This window comes from Miscanthus floridulus, chromosome 5, assembly GCF_019320115.1.
Source record: "Miscanthus floridulus cultivar M001 chromosome 5, ASM1932011v1, whole genome shotgun sequence".
Classification (NCBI taxonomy): Eukaryota; Viridiplantae; Streptophyta; class Magnoliopsida; order Poales; family Poaceae; genus Miscanthus; species Miscanthus floridulus.
Window position 1 is genome coordinate 130,528,493 of NC_089584.1, and position 21,376 is coordinate 130,549,868.

At 45.4% G+C, this 21,376-nt stretch overlaps 1 protein-coding gene and 1 pseudogene across 1 annotated transcript; one reads left to right on the top strand and one right to left on the bottom strand.

The window, feature by feature from the left end:
- Positions 1–791: 791 nt before the first annotated feature.
- On the bottom strand, positions 792–3,078 carry LOC136453598 (NAC domain-containing protein 90-like). The gene is made up of 3 exons (XM_066454156.1): positions 2,624–3,078; positions 2,066–2,490; positions 792–1,472 (listed from the first exon to the last, which is right to left on the bottom strand). The coding sequence occupies exons 1-3, from the start codon at positions 2,778–2,780 to the stop codon at positions 1,137–1,139; spliced, it is 918 nt and encodes a 305-aa protein (XP_066310253.1). The 5' UTR covers positions 2,781–3,078; the 3' UTR covers positions 792–1,136.
- A 9,806-nt stretch (positions 3,079–12,884) lies between these two features.
- On the top strand, positions 12,885–16,490 carry LOC136455351 (uncharacterized; annotated as a pseudogene).
- Positions 16,491–21,376: the final 4,886 nt, after the last annotated feature.

A 21,376-nucleotide genomic window follows, 5' to 3' on the forward strand; every position in this document is an offset into this window, starting at 1 on the left:
CGTGATTTTGATGAACTAATTTAACTTTTGTTTATCCAAACATATATGCAAATCATCATGTGATTTTGAGCTAAAAATGACATATAAAATCATAATAAAGTCCAACATATAAAGTTACACATGCATCTACATCGCAAAATGAGATAAGCTACTGATAAAACATAAGATGATTAAGTTTGTTACCTCCAAAATCGAAGAGCAACACCAATGGAGGGGGAGAGAGCAAGAACAACAGCAAGCTGAAGAACAGAGGCAGTGAGTTTAAATGGAATGGCTCGGGCTCGGGGAGGAAGAAATGAGCTGGATTATAGGCCGGGATAATTAGTCCCGGTTAGGGGTCCAAACCGGGACTAAAGATTAATCTTTATTCCCGGGGAATTACCCAAACCGGGACTAAAAGCTTTAGTCCCGGTTGGTATTACGAACCGGTTGGTATTACGAACCGGGACTAAAGGTAAACCTTTAGTCCCGGTTGGTAATACCAGCCGGGACTAAAGATCCCTGCCCCGCGGACGACCGTTGGGCAGGGACCTTTAGTCCCGGTTGGTATTACCAACCGGGACTAAAGGGTCCTTTAGTCCCGGGGGCAAAAAATGCCGAGGCTAATGCTAATTTGGGACATCGTTCTAAAGTCTGTTCTACAGTAGTGCTGTGGCTACAACACCAGAGGCTTCCACTATACATAAGCCTATGGAGCTACAGGCCTGCAGCCGGAAGAAGTATGTAGCAAATAAAACAGGGAATCTGCAAGACGACTGCCCAAAAATCCAACCAAGTACCCTCTTAATGAAATACTCCGTACATGCTAAGCATTGTTAGTTCGCGAAAGAAAGAAAAAAAAATCCAACCAAGTGCAAACATCGCAAAACTGTAATAAGCTGTTAATACACCGAACAACTACTATTACATGTCCAAACGGACAGGCGGCCTTAATTTAGCCTGCTTGTTCCCTGCAACAAATTCAAATGGTAAGTAGTACGTAAAATGAAGCCAGTAGCTACCGTGGTACATGTACCTCTCCAGATTTTGAGAGTGCTTTGATTTGAGGAAATTAATGAGTAGTCTCAGGTCGCGCGTGTGGATGCATGTTACACACCGACGCACGCGCACGTACAGGTCTTGCAAGTGCACTACGTCTAGTCTCTAGGCCAGTATAAAAGGGCATCCAAGATGGCCACGTCGTCACCGAAAGGATCGTGGGCACCTTCTCTCTCCGTCGTCACCGCCACGTCGTCGTCACCGTATGGATCGTTGGCACCTCTCTCCGTCAGCTGCTGCTGTTGCATGGAGCTGCTGCCGGAGCCATCGTCATCATCCGGCGGCGACGCGGCGACTGCCGTGGACGGCCCCGCCGGGTCCTCGCCAGGGACGACGCCGCCTCCCGCAGCTGCGAGCGGCCGCCGGTCAAACTGTCTCAGGCTCCCAGATTTGGTGTAGAGTCGACACAGGCTAAACTCGCCCCTCGGCTGCAACTGCAACACCATATACGTACGTACATCAAGTTAGCAAAAGAATCCCCAGATCGAGACCAGAGTGCAATAAGTATTTTTGTTTTCTCTCAGCACAATATATATAGAGTTCTTAAAAAAAATACTAGTACGTTCTTCCTCCATGCAACATGAGCCAAGTTCCCAAAGAATCGAAGGCTATATATATATACATTACTATATGATGAGATCGATCGTACTTATGGGCTTCAATCGGCGTGGTTGATAGATTGGCACAAGGCGAGAACCACGCATTGAGTATTTTATGTTTTTTTTTTTAAAAAAAGAGAAAAGAACTTTTGCAGGAGCATCCATCGAGTATCATGAAACCTAAAGCTAGCTACAAATAAACAGCAAGTGGCTTTTGGACACTTATCCGGCGCAAAAAAAACGACACGCACCATCGACCAAGTTGCCCTGGCGCCTAAGCAATATACATGTGGGTGATATATGGAGATCGACATGCGTGCGCCGCAGCTTCTTGTGTGGGTCTCAATTTGGAAGCTATATAAGCTACGTGCCAATGTCCACAACGGCAGAGAAAGCAACGTCCATTAATAATTTGTGCATCATCTCACCTGCGGCTGCGGGGTAACGTTTGGTGGTGGTGGTACGGGTACGGCGGCGGCGTGGTGGTGGGCGCTAGACGACGACGACGACGAGGACCCGTCAGTTCCGACTCCAACTCCGACGGCGGCGGAGCCGGGGCCGGGGACGGGGGCTTCGTACTGGAGCGCCCTGTACTCGTTCATCTTCCACTTGGTCTTGGTCCCCGACGGCGCGCGGCCGCGGTAGAACACCAGGGTCTTCTTCATCCCGATGGCGCGGCGGTCGTGATCGGCGGTAGAGTAGAGGACCCCGGGCGTGCCCGCGGCCTTCCAGTACCCCGACGGCGTCGTCCGGCTGGGCCGCCCACCCCGCGCCTCCCGCTCCTGCCGCGGGTAGAAGTAGAACCACTGCTCCCCCTCCCCGGCGCCGCCGCCGCGCAGCATCTCGCGAATCCCTGCATGCATCATGGTTCATGGCGCACCCCGTGCGGTTAATTAATTAGCGCAATGCACCGCTTCGATCATATCAATTGGTGGGCTAGCTGTGCCTGTGCGTGAATGGTTAGTTAACTAGCTACGGCGTTGCACCTGGGAGCTGCCAGGGGTCGACGGAGTAGACGTCGACGACGGGGATGACGCGCTCGATGTCGTCGCGGAGGTTGTCCAGCTTGTTGCGCAGGTAGAAGGATATCAGCTCCTCTTCCGTCGGGTAGAAGCGGTACCCTGGGGGCAGGCCGCCCGCCATGCCAATCGATCGGCTGTCGGCGCGCGGACCAACAAGCTAAGCCAGCAGCTAGCTATGGCCACTACTCGCGCCGCCGCCGCTCGGACCAGGGCTGCCGGCGGAGCTGAGGAGAGAGCTTGGCTGTGCAGCCGGGAGCAAAGAATGCATATGCGCTGAAAGAACCGCGTGCCTGTGGTGTGTGTATACTGCTGGTGAGGTGAGGTGATGAGGTGTGGTGAAGAGCGTTTGCGCACGACGTATATATGGGGAAGCACGAGGTGGTTCATGGTTGACATGGATGACGCAGCTGCTGAGCTGCCCGCATGTTCGGGCGAATTTTCTCATGGCGTGGTGGGACGGGCTGGTGCCCGGTGGAAAAAAACAGGAGAGCGGGGGAGGGGGTGGCAGTGCGATTTAGTGGGGACGACTGAGTCAGCTAGTATGCAAATTGCATATATTTTTTTCTCTTTTCCTTCTTGCACCTTTATTATCTATTTATCCTCGCACTTTAGCACTATATAGGTAGAATTAAACACTTTATTTTAGTAGTAAGGTACAATTAAATAGAGCCGGAAGACAAATCTTTATCCAAGATATTTTTATACTAATATATATGATTCGATCCTTAATGAAAATGATCTTAGAGATTCATAAATATTGAAACAGATTTACTTATTATATGTTGGATTTTATTTTTTTAATTCAATTAAATCAAATAAATTCTAAGGCGCATATTAAATGCAAGATGTATTAAAGTCTAAGTATGGTATGAGATTTTGACTATATGTGGCTCAACTCAAATAGGTGGCTCATGCATGAGGGTTGGCAAGCAGCACGAATTGTTCTTCAATTCTTTGTGAGAAGCTGGTCACAAGTAGAAAATTATAGCATGACCAATATCAAAGTAGAGTGACATTGATAGCATGTTTGAGATCAGTAATTCACTAGCTTAGCATTAGCGGTGGTTCCATATTATGTTTGAAAAGTCTTATGTGTGCCAATGCATATTGGTATGATAATTAATAGGGCTGGCCAGTGGCTGTGCATGATTATGATAAATTAGACGATGGTTTAGCGTAAAAGAGATAACTATAGATTCACAAGAGATAATATAAAAGATGAACCAAAATTTAAATATATAAGAGAATTGGATAATTTGTGAGAGACTTGTTGGATGGTAGTTTTATCGAGGAATATAACTCACCAAGAGAACCTAAAGGGCGCCTTGATTTAGTCCCGGTAGAAAGTTGCACAACCACGGAGTAGAAGTGGGAAAAAAAAGAGAGAAACGGTAAATGATAGTTGCTACGGAGTTCATGCCGGTTGATGCAACTGAGGCAAATGGTGAGAGAAAAGTTATGGTAAAAAACAATAAACTATTTATAAAATATATTCTCAAATAAAAAATATAGGTACCCACACTATTTGTACAGACAATCTTGCTAGTTATTAATAATAACTAGTGGTTAATATCTCCTAACAAAACAAAGACGAAATACGTTTGAAAACTTCGAAAATGAGTACCAGGGCAGTCCCAATGAAAGAAACTAGTAGTTTCTATAGCGTAGGATACCATACCAAAAAAGTATTGCTTTCCAACCCATGGGTTCTATGAGTAATAATTATTTTCTCTTTCTCTCTCCCAACTCTATCTTCTTTCTCCAATGGGAGTGCGACACGAGCTCCCTAGAAACTGGTGGTTTCTCCCCAATGGCGTTTTCATGGTTTCTTGGTGTATTGGGTCAAGAGTAGACCTAATTTCTTCATGAAGAAACCATTTCTATGATTTTTGCTCTCTTTCTTCATTAATTACGTTGCCATGTCAGCGTTTTGCCTATGTGGCAAGTCATTTAATGAGGATAGAAATCATCATCAATGCACCATTGGGACTGCCCTCATGCAAATTTCCCGTAGCAACAATGTGCAAACATGAAAATTCCCACCAAAAAGTGAAACAAGCAAATCACACCACTAAGGTCATCTTCATGTTTGAAATGTAGGGATTCTCACGGTGAGCTGTAAACTGTAATAACTAGTACAGCAGATATAGCGATGACACGTATCTCACTCTCACTCCTTTTGGGATCTATTAGTTGACTCGCCGTCACCCACCACGAGATGGCAAATCCAGTTCCGTGTTGCCGCCACACATTAATGAGATCGAGCGAGTCCTTTTCAGTTTTGATTAAGAGAAACACCCGTAAAGCCTGTAACTGTAATATAAGCCGATAGATGCCACTGTGTGGGGATGCCCATATAGGAATAGTAGGATATGGCGAGTGCCGATCCTAGGACTTTAAGGGCCCTCTGAGGATCTCGTCATAACGGCTCCTTTTGACCATGTATAAAATCTTATAATATATAGGCACTAAGTTTACTTGCAAAACGAAAGCAAATTCAATAATATATTTTTAATTTAACATGTCTGATAATTATCGAGGAATAACATATATTAAGCAATATATTTGTAGATGTATAATAATTATCGAGGAACAATATAGATTAAAAAAGCAATATATTCATTTTTTTTCTTACCCGTGATAAATGTTTCTTAGGTAACATTCTAAAATGCTAACACCTAAATTAGAAGAAAAATATAACTATATGGATACAAAGTACTAGATCTAGGGGTTGAGGGGCGCTGGGGCCGGGTGAAGAAGGGGAAGGGGAGGGGCGGTCGCCCGCCGAGGAAGAAGAAGGCGGCGGGGCGGGGCGGGCGGGCGTGCGTAGCTGCGGTGGCGGCGCAGCGTGTGCGTGCGTGCGTGAGGAGAGCCGAGCAGACGAGTGCGTGCGTGCGAGGAGGTTTGGGGGCGGTGGCCTGCGGGTTAGGATTAGGACTTCTTTGTTTTTTTATTTATCCTATGTGTGCATATTTTTTTTTCTGTGCGTGCATATATTTTTTCTGTGCGTTTTAAAGAACCGACAGAATAAATTGCATTTTTCTGTGAGTGCTGATTTTTCCGTGTGTGTATTGTCACGCACAGGAAAATCATACAATTATTCTGTGGGTTTTCGTATTTTTCTGTCGGGATATTTTGGAACCGACAGAATAATCGTAATTTTTCTGTTCGTACCAAAAAAACGCACAGAAAAATTCGTCACCCACAGAGCAATTCGAGTTTCAGTAGTGAGAAATCTGAAATATTATACAAATAATTAATTTGAATTAAAAATAAAAAGAAAAAAAATACCACAATTCGTAAGAAGCCAAGAATCAAGATGTCATCGTCGTGGAGCCTTGTCTGGTCGCCATCCTCGTGCGCCGTGTCCGTGTCTCCGGTAGTCTAGCTCTTTGCGGCGGCGCGGCTCGCCAGGTCGCGTGTGTAAGACGCACGTCGCGAACTCACGATCAAAATGTGTTGTGCGCAGCGTGACTCCTCACCTCCTCTCTATCCGAGGGCCGTGGGGAAAGGAAACTAGGAAAGAATTGTCGATGCTGTTTTTTTGGGCCGTCTGGCTAGTTCTATGTCTCTCTTTTTATTAGTTTGCTAATGTTTAATGGACTATAGAACATGGAGGTTTGTATACCTGGGTTTAAACCCCTCCTCCACTTAGACCCTCAGCCGTCGCACCTGGTGCTCTACCCCTAGGGCCGGCACTAAATATGGCCCATGAATTGGTCTTTCTGAATTGTTTGTCTGTTTCCTGGCAGGACTCTCGTTCTATGCTCTGTGTTGCACGTTTCCCGGTTGCGTCCACATGATGTATATGAATTATGAAAGAAGAATATCGATCGCCGAATACGAACTTCCAATTCAAATATGACCATATGAGCGAGAGGAGCTCCTCTAGTAGTCACGGTACAGATAACTGATGATTAATTATGGGCAAAGGAAAACCTCACACGTACTCGTTGTCTTCATAGAGCTATTAATTACTACCACTTTAAGGCCTAGTTTAGTTCCCCAAAAGTTTTGCAAAATTTTTCACATTCCTCGTTACATCGAATCTTTAGACGCATGCATGAAGTATTAAATATAAATAAAAAATAAAACTAATTACACAGTTTAGACGAAATCCACGAGACGAATCTTTTAAACCTAATTAGACTATGATTGGACACTATTTACCAAATAACAACGAAAATGCTACAGTGCCCATTTTGTCAAAAATTTTGGAACTAAACTGGCCCTAACTGAAAAAAAAAACAAGTTGTATCTGACTAACTGTTGACAAACTGCACTTGAAAAGTTAACTTTTGTCCTGCAATGCAATTAGGATTTTTTTTTTTACTTTACGCGTGTAGACTTTTTATCTTACCGGGCCGGCCTGCCTATTATTCATTTCGAAAAGTTAACATTTGTCTGCAATACTTGTATCGTAGCTAGTACTCTACTAGTGTGATTTTCTATGTGACGATAGATTGACGTTCTTTGATGCACGAACATGCAAAGATGATAAGGTTTATTAAAAAAACAATTCAGCTAGTACCGCGTTTCAACAAAAAAGAAAAAAAAGGGTACTCTCTATCCTAAATTATAAGTCATTCTAATTTTTTTGAAGAGTCAAATAATCCTAAGTTTAACCAAATTTATATAACAAAATAATAATATTTATGATACCAACTAAATATCATTAGATACTTCATTAATTATATTTTCATAATATACTAATTTGATGTCATAAATATTTATATTTTTTTCTATAATTTTGGTCAAACTTAAGATGTTTTAACTCACCAAGATTCTTGGAATGATTTATAATTTAAAATGGGGGGAACATAACCTAGAGGCCGGTAGGGATGCGAACGAAGGCATTACTTTTTTTTTCTATATATAGCCAAAACTAAAACGTTACTGTATATATATATTTCTTAAACTGTAAGAGTATAGCACACTAGCACCTATACTTTTTTTTTCTGTGCCGTATGTCGGCGGGCGTGTGATCGAGAGCTCCTCTGCCAGGTCGCTGGTCGTCGTGTCGTCCATCAGCCGTGCCATCTTACGTGCTCCGTAGGTCATCTCACACAGGCTCCTGAGTTTCGAGTCCCACGCGCGCGCGTTCCTACACGAACACACCACACACTGCCTTTTTATCTCCTTTATTTTTTGCTTTCCTTGGGGCTGTTTTAACAAGTCAATCACGAGGGCGTATCCTAATAAACTACTAGTACTATGCTACCAAATCACAGGCACTATGCGACTACATGCAAGAGTATCTAGCACTTTGAACTAGTCTTAGTTGTCACAGGATGACTTGTATGTGCCTTGGTGGCCAATGAAGCCTAGCTTGGTGCTCGCCATGGTGTCTTGTCTTGAGACGAAGACAATGCCCGCTTTCAACTTAAATTGTTGTTTGCTTTATGTATGGTAATATGGACGAACATATACGACATCTTTTTTCGTGCCTTCAGCACTAGTAGATGGATATGCTAAAACAAAACCTTTTTATCTGCACGTTTACTATGGGTGTGTTCGCTTGAGATTAAAGCCACAGTCACCGTATGTGGCCTTTTTATCTGTAGGAGAAAAATCACAACTACGGTGAACACGCCTCGTATATGTATAGGAAAAAGTCTACATAACCCTCAACTATTTAGGTTGGACTATTTCACCCCAAAACTATAAAACCGGATTTTCTATCTCCTGAACTTTCTAAAACCGGTCAAATAATCCCCAAGCGGTTTTACACGGCGGTTTTGCTACAGTGATATTGGTTTTGTCTTTTCTTTTTAATTTATTTTCACTTAATATTTGAAAAATCATAGTAAATCACAGAAAAATCATAAAATAGAAAATTCAATTTTGTTGGACTCCACATGAGTAGATCTATATAGTGAACATATAATATGGTATGCTTTAGTATAAAGTTTTTGCTGTAGCTTTAAATCTATGTTTTTTAATTAAATAGAATAATTCATAGCTGCAGCTTTTATGGTCCAATTGTGGTAAATTTTTTATAGTGGGCTAATTATTGTATGCTTGAATTATAGTAAAAATTTCATACTAATTGAATCATGTATAAATTATTTATAGATAAAGCATAGATTTAACAAGCATAAACATAAATAAATTTATAAATAAGTTATACATGATCCAATGAGTATGAATTTTTTACTAAAATTTAAGCATACAATAATTAGCTCACCATAAAAATTTCACCACAATTGGACCATAGAAGCTACAACTATGAATTATTCTAATTAATTATAGAAAAGCATAGATCTAAAGCTACAATAAAAACTTTGTATTAAAGAATACCATATTATATGCTCACTGTGTAGATCTACTTATGTGGAATTCAACAAATTAGATTTTTTATTTTATGATTTTCTGTGATTTACTATAATTTTTTAAAGATTTAGCAGAAATAAATAAAAAAGAAAAAGACAAAACTATCGTCACTGTAGCAAAACCACCGTTCAAAACTGCTTGGGGGTTATTTGACCGATTTTGAAAAGTTCAGGGAGTAGAAAATCCAGTTTTATAGTTTAGGGGTGAAGTAGTTCACTCTGAATAGTTAGGGGGTTATGTAGATTTTTTTCCTATATGTATATATAAGACATATTTTTGTTGTCGCTTTGCTAAATTCATAGTACATACTCGCACCGTTCTAAATTGTAAGTCGCTTTGATTTGTTTGGTTCATCTATTTTGCTATATATCTAAATATATTATTTATCTAGATGCATAGCAAAATGAATATATCAAAAAAGTCAATGTGACTCATAGTAATTTGGAACGGAGGGAGTACTATTATTTTAATCTGATGTGGGTTCAAGTTCAGGAATGAATAATATTTTGTCAATGGATTATGAAATTTTATCATGGTCGGCTGACCCTGATAAAAGGAGTTAGATTCGCTCTTATATATCTAGCAAATGTTTCAAGATTTGCTTTTATGGTCTGAATAAAAAGAAATCAACTATCAAGTTCTTGTGGGAGGAAATGTCTAAAAAAATTTGGCCGAAGCAAGTTCTCATGTTGGACAATAGGCGTAAACCACAATGACGTTAATTCTACAAGACAACGCTTTAGTATATCATAATTATACTAAGAGGTGCATATTGGAGTTAGTTCTTGCCTTCTGTTACAAAAGGAGGATCTCAAAATGTAAATGTGGTCCACTCATGACGTGTTTGCTTACTGCCCTCCTAGGCGAGCATCGATCTACACCCCAGATGACCGAAATCGGACGTGTGGATCCTAGATTATAATTTGGGCAGTAGGCTCTAATAATATGCATTGGAGTCTATAGTCTGTTTGGATCTCATAGAGATTTTTTAGTTGATTTCTATAATTATAAAGAGATCCACAGCCTGTTCGTTTGGCTGTGGCTTGTCGTAAACGATCGTAAATTTTCAGCCGGAACAGTATTTTTCTCTCACACAAACCAGCCAGCAGTACTTCTTCACGAACCAGCAACGATATGAACCAACCAACCAAACAGGCTGCCAAACATGAGGTTCCTAGTATAATTTGAATTTCTACTGCCACATTTACGACACTTTGTAAATATGGTGTGTTATGATTGTAGCTTTGTAATAATGAATGACAATACACAACTTAATTATCAAGGTATATACAGCGTCAAAATTTATTAATATTTAATTATAAGTTGCTTTGACTTTTTTTTACAATATATAGCAAAATAGATGTAAAAAAATCAAAGCGACTTAGGTTCTATTTGTTTTTTTTTTGCCAAACACTCATTTCAAAAATAATTTCATGGGTGAAGCTGTTTTTCTCCTCTCACAAAATATGAGTTGGGATAAAACTAAAAAAAAACTTATTCTAGCTCTCCCCCACATTTCTCTCTCATTCATGCATAAAGCTATCGGTGAAACTGTTTAACCAAACAATTTTTTTTTCTAAAACAGCTCAGTTTCACCTAGAAAGTTACTCGTGAAGTTATTTTAAAAAAACATAAAGGTCTTATTTGGATGTATGTGTATCCACTTCAATCCATATGTGTTGAAATGAATTAGGGTGAAATTAAACTAAATTTTATTTTAATCCACTCCAATACACGTGGATTAAGATGAATACATGCATATCTAAACAAGGCCGAAGCTGAGCTGTGTCAAACGGACCATGTAATTTGGAACAGAAGGAGTATTGCCTAAATGTTTATCCATATGGGAACACCAAATAAGCTATCTGCCTCTCACTGTCGAGTTCACCGCGTTCGGGACGCGAGGAAGATACGAAACGAGGTAAGTGGACAAGTGCTCGTTTTTTTGTCGAAGTGGCCAAGTGCTACTTGCAACCTTAGGCTTTGATCCCACTCAAAATCTAAAATTTTTCAAGATTTTTTGTCATATCAAATCTTGCGGCATATACATAAAGCATTAATAAAAAGAATAACTAATTGCACAGTTTGCCCGTAATTGACGAGACGAATCTTTTAAGCCTAAATAGTTCATAATTGGATAATTTTTACCAAATACAAACAAAGTACTACAGTAACCAAAGCAAAAAATTTTCGCATCTAAACGAGGCCTAATAAAGCGAGGAAGTATAACCGCGTTATAATTACCGTGGACATGCATGTGCGCCATCATGCGGGTGCAGAATCTGTCAATTGACTGGTTCATAAAGGCCGGCCATCAATCCTAACAGCCAAGAAGCAGAGTATTTTTCGAAGCTCCCAGAAACAGAATTGAAGACGAACGACGGACCGGGACCGGGGTAGGATTGGACGGTCGGGCATTGGACCTTGGCCGTATTATTATCATCATAAATATATACTGGTGTCCATGTCGCCTTGACGCCGGGCACGACTGCTGTTCTGCTCCCTCCCCGCTCGGCGAGACAGCGAGCTGGGAGGGACGGACCCAGTCGCCCTTCAATTCCCCGCCGCGTCCTGCCCGTTTACTCCGTAGTGGCGTACCGGCAGTGAATGGGCGTTGTGTTTACCAGCAGGCACCAGCTCACCTCGACGGCGACGCGCGCCCCCCGCGCTGGCGTACGAGTACGAGTTACCTGCTGCTGACGCGACGCGGCCACGCGTGCCGTCAAGCCGAGCCGAGCGCACAGACGCAGGACCCAGCGCCCGTGTGCCTGGCGCCCGCCGAGCGGGGCTTCTTGTGCTTGCCAGTTGCCAGGTGCGCTTGAGGCGAACCGGCGAATCGCTGCAGTCAATAATGTGGCGCCCGGGCTTTCGCCGCGTTGTTCTATTGTACAGTAGAACTTGGTTCTACGGCGCTGACGGCGAAAATTACGGCGGGTAATAGCCGATAAACTGACTAGGGGCCGTGCGGTGCCGGTGCTGCCGGTGCACCGCAGCCAGACCAAATCCACTGGCTACTTGCTGATGAACAGGCGGACGATTCGTTCGTCCGGATTCACTGGATCGAAGGAAGGAAGGATGACTCACTACTGGAATCATGTTTCCGGGTTACTACTGGATGTCTGGATGAGAAATGTGGGCGCTCTGGCGGAACGGAGACGTGGGAATCTCGCGGAGCTCACAGCAAGACGCTGCTCATCGTGGGATCTGAACCTCCGCTCGCCGGTCCTGGACCGGACCGGAATGCGTCGGGGGACGACGGCAAGGACGGGAGCGAGGCGGCCCGGTGCCGCCTGCGTCGCCGAGCTGACGGCGACCGCAACCAGGACACGGTCGCCTCACGGGCCGCGAGTCAACCGACAACCGCAGCTACCGCTTGTCCGGGATCACTGCGTCTGTCAGCTACACTACACGCAGCTTGGCGTTACCGTGCTGTGCGATGGCACCACCGTCGCAAGGGGTTTTGCTATCCTCGAATACAGCTCGCTTTTTCCAGATTTGTAACTGCGACGCGTTCAGACTTATGAGCCCCATAGCGCAAAAAATAATCAAGTTGGATGCAAAACAGCGAGGTTGCATTCGTTGTTCGATTGAAACAGCATAGGAATGGAGCCAAAGGCCCATAGCCCAATCAAGCAGGAAACTCCCCTCCCTTCTCGTGTTATTTGTCAGAGAGATATTATAGGCTAAGCGTCTTTTGCGTTGAGTCTTATCTCTTGTAACACCCGTCTGCTCTCTCCACGTCGCCTAGATTATAGGATCGACTAACCATGAGGAGCTCTCTACCTCCACTGAGTGTAATGCAAATTGTGCGGCGATTCTCTTCTAGCTCATCTCTCGTACATGGTATCTACCTCTTCTTGATCCTCAACTCCACCTTCCGCTACTCTCAGCCATGGCGAGCCCCACCGGTTCGGTCTCCTCCAACACCAATCCTTTCGTTGAGCCTACCAAACCCGTCCCTCCCACGGCCTCCACCTTCGTCCTCCTCAACATCCGTAGTCACGTTCCTGTCACCCTGTCCATGGATGATGGGAACTTCCGGCAATGGCAATCCTTCTTCGACCTCACCTTCCAGAAGTTCAGCCTCGTCAACCACATCGACGGCACCATCGACGCGGCCACCATGATCGATGATCCTGAGTGGCTGCAGGTGGACTCGTGCATCATCTCATGGCTTTACTCTACGGTTTCCAAGGACATCTGGAGCGATGTCTACAAGCTGCGCAGCTCCGCCTACACAGCCTGGACCGCCATCACCGGTCAATTCCTCGACAACAGTCTGCAGCGCGCCATTTACGCCCAACAAGGGTTCCATAGTCTGTTCTAGGGCGACATGTCGATCGGCGAGTACTGCGGCCGCCTCAAGCGCCTCGCCGACACCCTCTACGACTACGGTGCCACCGTCTCTGACCCGGCGCTCGTCATCAACACTCTTCGTGGGCTGAACAACAAATTCAGCCAAGCTATCATCGTGCTCTCCACCATGACGCCGCCGTCAACCTTCCTCTACACCAAGTCGTACCTGCTGTAGGAGGAGCACCGCATCAAGTACTCCCTGCAGATGGAGGCACAGACGACGCTCCTTGCCGCTCGCGACACGCCATCCACCACCAAGTCTGCGTCGGCTCCTACACCACCCAGCCTCGCCGTCTTCGACGCCACTGGTGGTGACCGTCACAAGAAGCGCAAGGCGGACAACTGTCAGCGCCAGTCCACGCCCGGCGGGAACAACTCCGCTCCCGCTCCGCCACCGTAGTGGCCCGCCCCTACAACCCGTGGCAAGGGGTGGTTCAGGCATGGGCGCTGAATGCCTGGCCCCTAGGAGTCCTCGCGCCGTGCCCCGACGTCAACCCTCCTTCGGCCATGACGACGTTCGCCGCGCCGCTACCACAGCACGACATCGGCTCCCTGCCGCCCGGGCTCTACTCCGCGCTCAACAACATGTCGTTAAACCCCTCCACTGGCGGCGCCAACGACTGGTTCCTGGACACAGGCGCCTCTTCCCACATGGCTTCCCACCCTGGTATACTTAACACTTGTTCCTCTTTCGCTGTTCCTTGTCAGATCGTTGTCGGCAACGACGGTCTGATGTCCGCGTCCTCCACTGGCCATGCCTCTATCCCCACCTCCTCCAATCCTTTACTTTTTACTAATGTCCTGATTGCTCCTCAGCTTGTCAAGAATCTCATATCTGTTTGTGCTCTGTGGAATTTGATCCTTGGGGTTTCTCCATCAAGGACCTTCGCACCAGGATGGTGCTCCTCCAATGTTACTCTTCCGGCGAGCTGTACCCTCTGCGCCCTGGTTGTGGCGTTGCTCCTTCACGACCCTCTTAGGCGCTCCTCACATCATCCGAAGGTCAATTCTGTCACTCTTGGCTTGGCCACCCAGGTCGAGATGCTCTTCTGCATTTGTCTCACACAGTCAGCTTCAGTTGCTCCAAGTCTAGTCATCACACGTGCCATGCCTGCTGCCTTGGCAAGCATGTGCGGCTTCCATTCAAAGAGTCCTCAAATGTTTCTTCATTTTATTTTCAATTGTTGCACTATGATGTTTGGACCTCGCCAATAATGAGCAACTCAGGATACAAATTTTATCTTGTCATTTTAGATGATTTTTCTCACTATACGTGGACTTTTCCCTTGCGCCACAAGTTTGATGTTCTGCCCACTCTTATTTCGTTTCATGCTTTTGTTGGCACTCAATTTCAGCGACCGATTCAGTGTTTTCAAACTGACAATGGGAATGAGTTTGACAACAATGTGTCACGCGCGTTCTTTGCCAAGCATGGCATTGCACTTGCGTCTGACTTGCCCCTACACATCATAACAGAACGGCCGTGCCAAGTGCGTTCTGCGCACGATCAATGATGGCCTCCGTGCTCTCATGTTCTAGGCATCGCTCCCACCCTTGTTCTGGCCTGATGCACTGCCACGTCCACATATGTTCTAAATCGGTGTCCTTGTCGCTCTCAACAAAACCCCATTCCGTTCGGACTTTTGTTCGGCGCGCCTCTAGATTATGCTCACCTGCTCATCTTTGGTTGCCTCTGCTACCCTAACACTGAAGCCACCGCACCACACAAGCTCTCGACGCGTTCCGTTCGCTGCGTGTTCTTGGGGTATCCTTTGGATCAACGTGGCTACAAGTGTTACAATCCAGAGACTAAGGGCGTTATCATATCTCGTCATGTTTATTTCGACAAAACATGTTTTCCGTTTGTGCAGCTTGGTGACTCAGGGACAAATGGTTCACCGCAGAGTTCTCCGTGCCTCGAGGATGTACTCCCGGTGCTTTCGGCTTGCCAGCCACGTCCTCCTTGGCCATGACGTCTGGATCGGGCTGCTCCTACCCAGTCTCCAACGATGCTGCCTGATCTGCGTACACACGTCTCTGGGGTCGCACCGAACTGGTCTCCAACAACAATGCTTGATCCCCGTTCACAGGTTGGGGCCACGTCTCACGTGCGACCCAACAGACTTGGATCAGGAAGCCTCAAGTCGTGTCCGCTGCCATCATCATCGCTAGGCCACTCCCCATCGACCGCGCCAACACCAGCTCCAGCACTTGCTCGCGCATCCGCTCTTGAGGAGCCACCGACGCCCGCCCCTGAGGCAACTGCAGTACCCGTGGTGCCCCCCGGCACCCGATGATCACCCAGGCGCGTGACGGTATCCACATGCCCAACCCAAAGTATGCCCACATTGCATCAACAACGCCACCGATACCTCCTCCGACTTTAGTTCGTGCCGCCCTTCGCGATCCTGACTGGCATGCGACGATGCAAGATGAATTTGGTGCGCTGTAGGCCAATGGGACATGGACTCTTGTTCCACAACCGCCACATGCCAACGTGATCACCGGCAAGTGGATCTTCAAGAACAAACTTCATCCCGATGGCTCGTTAGAACGACGCAAGGCACGCTGGGTTGTGCGTGGCTTCTCGCAATGACTGGGCGTTGATTTCCACCAAACATTCTCCCCGGTGGTGAAACCGACGACCATCCACATCGTGCTCCACATCACCGCGTCGCGCCGATGGCCGGTGCACCAGCTCAACGTCAAAAACACATTCCGCCATGGCAACTTGGTGGAACGCGTCTACTGTCATCAGTCGGCGGGCTTCATCAGCGAGACTCGGTCGGACCATGTCTGCCTCCTTGTCAAGTCTCTCTACGGCCTCAAGTAGGCACCGCAGGCGTGGTTCCAGCGCCTAGAGGCGCATCTTCGCTCCATCGGCTTCATCCCCACTGGCTTGAACTCATCGTTGTTCGTCTATAGATGCGGCGACGCGATGGCGTACCTCCTCGTCTACGTCGATGACATCATCTTCATGGCATCCACTACATCGCTGCTGCAGCGCATCATCCACAAGCTCTGTCGTGAGTTCGCCATCAGGGACCTTGGCATGCTCAAGTTCTTTCTCGGCGTTCAGGTCCAGCGGGATGCCAACAGCTTCTTCCTCACACAAGCCCACACGGAGGACATTCTCGATTGAGAGGGGATGGCTAACTGCAAGCCTATAGCCACGCCAGTCAACACCAAGCAGAAGCTGCCTACCTCCGACGGCGAGCCGGTGGTGTTAGGAAAGGTTCTAGACTCTAGGTGTAGATCTAGTGGGTAAAGAACAAAAATTCGTTGGTGTACCTTGGTAGCTAGGGCTCCCATAGTGACCAGAGATGAAGTGTAGTCGCAGTCCCTACGGCGATCGAGGTACAGTGTCCTGGCGGTGACACTACAGAGGCGACGGTAGAGTTGGTAGGGCTTCCCGTTGCTAGCAGCACTCACTTTAGATCAGATTAGTGTTTCTCTGTAGGTGGTTATGGTGGCTTCGGTCAACCTCGTAGTTCGAGCCCTGTCTTCCCACCTCTCTTTATAGTGCTGTGCGATAGGGGCCCACCAACCATATTAGGGTTGGACGCCCCCGATCAGGGCATAGATCCAAGGGTCCAATAGGCCGTTGGGCCTATTGGTGGTGATCAACTAACATTCTCCCCCTTGATCTCACTACCATCTTTCAATTTCATATCATTTACTTTTGTTCATTCCATTACAGATTAGCGCATAGAGCATGTTTTATCATCACAGTCAATTGCCGATAGATTTAACAGCTACAACACACCACTCTATTCTTAAATAGATACTTAACTTTGGGTCTTCTTTTGTCCAGGAATTATAGGTTTTCCCTTAAACCCATGCTAGCTACATGTTCTCTGAACACGTTGGCTGGTAAGCCTTTTGTAAGCGGATCCGCGAGCATCTTTTCGATACTTATATGCTCAAGACTTATGACATGATCCTGGACTTTATCTTTTACAACATAATGTTTTATGTCAATGTGTTTGGCAGCACCACTTGACTTATTGTTGTGAGCATACTGTACTACCGGATTATTATCGTAGTATAACTTAAGTGGTCTATAGATGTCGTCAACCACCTTCAAATCGGGTATGAATTTCTTTAGCCAGTTCACCTGCCCCATTGCCTTATAACACGCTACAAACTCGGCATACATTATGTACGATGTAGTGACGGTTTGCTTTGAGCTTTTCCATGAAATAGCTCCCCCCTGTGAGAGCGAATACATATCTAGATGTGGATTTTCTATCATCTCCCGCATAATCAGAATCTGAATATCCTACTATATGGAGTGAATATGATCTTCTATACGTCATCACGAGGCTTTGTGCGTTCCTTGCAAATAACGCAAGACTTTCTTTATCATTTTCCAGTGTTCTGTTCCAGGATTGCTCTAGAATCTACCAAGTAACCCAGTAACAAATGCCAAGTCAGGGCGCGTACATACTTCAGCATATTGTGAGATTCCGACAACTGAAGCATATGGAACCATTTTTAATTTGATCGATCTCATACTGGTTCTTGGGGCATTGAAAATCCCCATATCTGTCGTCTTTGACTATAGGAGCAGGTGAGGGACTACATTGGTGCATATTGAATTTCTTTAAGATCTTTTCTATATATGCCTTTTGTGACAGTCCTAATACCCCTTTACTTCTAGCTCGGTGAATCTCGATCCCTAGAACGAATGAAGCTTCACCAAGATCTTTCATATCAAATTTTGAGGACAAAAACTTCTTAGTCTCCAGTAGTAGACTGACATCACTACTAGCAAGTAAGATATCGTCCACATACAGGACAAGAAAGATAAACTTCCCATTCTTAAACTTTGTATAGACACAATTGTCCTCTACATTCTCTTTAAACCCAAAATTCCTTATTGTCTAATCAAACTTCAAGTACCACTGTCTTGAAGCTTGTTTTAATCTATAAATGGATTTCTTTAGACGGCATCCCATTCGTTCTTTTCCTTCTATGACAAAACCTTTCGGTTGTGCCATGTAAACATTTTCCTCCAAGTCCCTATTGAGAAATGTCGTCTTTACATCCATCTAATGAAATTCTAAATCATAATGTGCCACTAATACCATTATGATTTTGAAGGAATCTTTATATGAGACTAGAGAAAGGGTCTCATTGTAATCAATCCCTTCTCTTTGCATAAAGCCTTTTGCCACAAGTTGCGCTTTATATCTCTCTATATTCCCTTGAGAGTCAAGTTTTGTTTTGTAGACCCATTTATAGCCTACTGTTTTGGCTCCTTTAGGAATTATTTTCAAGTTCCAAACTTTATTGGCATTCATAGATTTCATTTCATCTTCCATGGCCTCAAGCCACTTTGATGAATGATCACTTCTCATGGCTTCTTCAAATGAGGTGGGATCATCCTCCATTTGAAATTCCTCAGTTTTGTATACTTCATAGTCAGCAGGAATAACTGATTTTTTAACTCTTTTGAGACCTTCTAGGGGCCTCCACATTTGGCACATCTTCTATTTGAGGCTGTTGTTGCCCCCCTCATGTGTGGCAATAGGTTCTACAGGATCCTAAAGAACAGGTTCCTCATCGTCATTCATTGTTGCCACAGGCGAAATAACAATAGGTGTTGGCACCACAGTATCTTGCACTGTCGGTGCAGCAACAGCAGGTAGTAAGAAAAATGGCTCATGAATTATCAGAGTGGATGCATGCACCCGCTTCTCTTGAAGGTCCATTTCTTGAGCTACCATGCTCCCCCTCATTATTTCATCCCCTAAGAAGATAGCGTGTCTCGTTTCAACAAACTTTGTATGTCTGTCTAGACAGTAGAAACGAAAACCTTTTGACTTTTCTAGGTAGCCAATGAAATGGCAACTTACTGTTTTGGGATTTAGCTTCCCAATGTTTGAGTTAAATACTTTAGCCTCAGCAGGACTCCCCCACACACATAAGTGGTTTAGTGAGGGTACTTTTCCAGTCCACAACTCATACGGTGTTTTGGGCACCGACTTATCTGGTACTCTATTGAGAATATGAATGGCAGTTTTAACGCCTCCATCCACAGGCTCAATGGTAAAGTGGAGTAACTTATCATACTACGCACCATATCCATCAGGGTACGATTGTGTCTTTTAGCTACTCCATTCTGCTGAGGTTTGCCCGGTGTAGAATACTAGGCTACTATACTATTCTCCTGTAAGAACCTTACAAAAGGTCTAGGAACTTGGCCATATGGGGTATGCCGACCATAGTACTCCCCCATGGTCGGACCTGACTATCTTAATTTTTAAATTATGTTGGTTTTCAACTTTTGCCTTAAATATCTTAAATTTATCCAATACTTCTATTCTTTTTTTTATTGGACAAATGTATCCATAATGGGAGTAGTTATTTGTGAATGTTATGAATAAATCATAACCATCCACACTCTTTATAGGAAATGGACCACCGATGTCTGTGTGAATAATCTATAAAATTCCTGTGTTTCGTTTGATATCTTTCTTAATTTTCTTTACATACTTTCTGTGGGGGTATTAACCCCTATACCCTTACGGCTAGGTTTGGGCCGGCCTGGACCAGGGGGTCTGACCCACCAGAAGACGATGCGCGGCCTAGCTAATCTGCTCGGAGTCCCGCACAAGGAATCAAGGCAGACTTGGAGATCAAGCAAGATCCTGGTCGGTTAGAATAAGAATCCTTATCTGGCCACCTATGGTAATTATAACCGGTTGGGATTAGTTTCCAGATCTATAACCCTGCCCTCCAGACTATATAAGGCGGGCAAGGGACCCCTCTCAAGGGGGAGAGATCTCATTGACATACAACAATACAATCAGACGTAGGACGTAGGTATTACGCCCTCATGTCGGCTAAACCTAGATAAAACCTCATGTCTGTCTTGCGTCACCATCTCGTTCGTAGCTTGCGCACCTGTCTGCTGATAATCTACTACCTTGGGCACACTTCTAGGTAGACTGCCGATCATATTTTGTCGATAGTGGCACACCAGGTAGGGGGTGTGCGTACTGCTCCCTAGATAAACAAGACGGTCATCATCCCCGGTTCCATGGCTACGCCGAACGGCCTCACGTTCACCATCGGCCAGATCACCTGGACCACTAGTTCCGATGACTTCATCGCCATGACCACGAAGGAGGCACGGATCTAATCTGCGTCGACCATTGCTTTATTAGCATCAGCTCTGGCTCTGACCACGTTGGATCTGGCTCTAGCCACACCAGCATCGTCTTTAGCCACACCGATAACCCATCGTTCGCTTCCTCGCTACAAAGGGAGGCGGATCAACAACACCAACCTACTCGACTCCATCGATCGGGTCGGCACCAAGCTTGCTGAAACCCTAGCTCTGGTAGATTCGATTTAAAATCAACCTACCGAGCAGGTAACCACTACCCACAACAGATCTACCCGACCAGTTTGGGCTAGTCATCCTACACGACTCGGTATGGATCTCGTGGTCACGTCTACTCCTGAAGGGCGCTCCATTCATCGCCGACCAGCCCCCGCAACAGGTCTCTGGCTCCTCGAGTGCGAAGCCTTGATGGAGAATTACCAGGCTCAGCCCTACGGTCTGCGAAACACTACTTCCAACTATGTGTACAATATACAACGCTGCTCAGATCTGTGTTTTATACATCGACCTCGGCCAAAGCCACGCAACTTCGTCAACATGGTTCAGATTGAGGAGTATCAAGAAGGGTCGGTCCACACAGTTCAAGAGGGCGGCTCAAGCCCCCCGTCCAGCATCGCATCTAATGGCTCCATCCACACTGAGCTTCAGCATCATGATAATGAAGAAGTTGAATACGATCTGGATATCCCAGACCACTTCTCGGGGTTTCCACGATTCCCATCCTTCCCACCAAGGTGAGGAGACTTGATCAATGTCGTCAGTAATGACGAACCATCGACAGTTGGCGAAACAGAACAAGAAAGGCTAGCACGCGAAGCACGCAATATTGACCAATTTAATCGTAGACAAGCCGAAGCCGAGGCAGAAGACGAGGCACGACGCATAAGATTCCA

Excerpts from the sequence above, each read along its gene's own strand:
- LOC136453598 (XM_066454156.1), bottom strand. The coding sequence starts at position 2,780 with ATGGCGGGCGGCCTGCCCCCAGGGTACCGCTTCTACCCGACGGAAGAG. Across the intron at positions 2,491-2,623 it reads CGACCCCTGGCAGCTCCCAG|GGATTCGCGAGATGCTGCGC; the intron begins GTGCAACGCCGT and ends TGATGCATGCAG. Across the intron at positions 1,473-2,065 it reads ACGTTACCCCGCAGCCGCAG|TTGCAGCCGAGGGGCGAGTT; the intron begins GTGAGATGATGC and ends ATGGTGTTGCAG.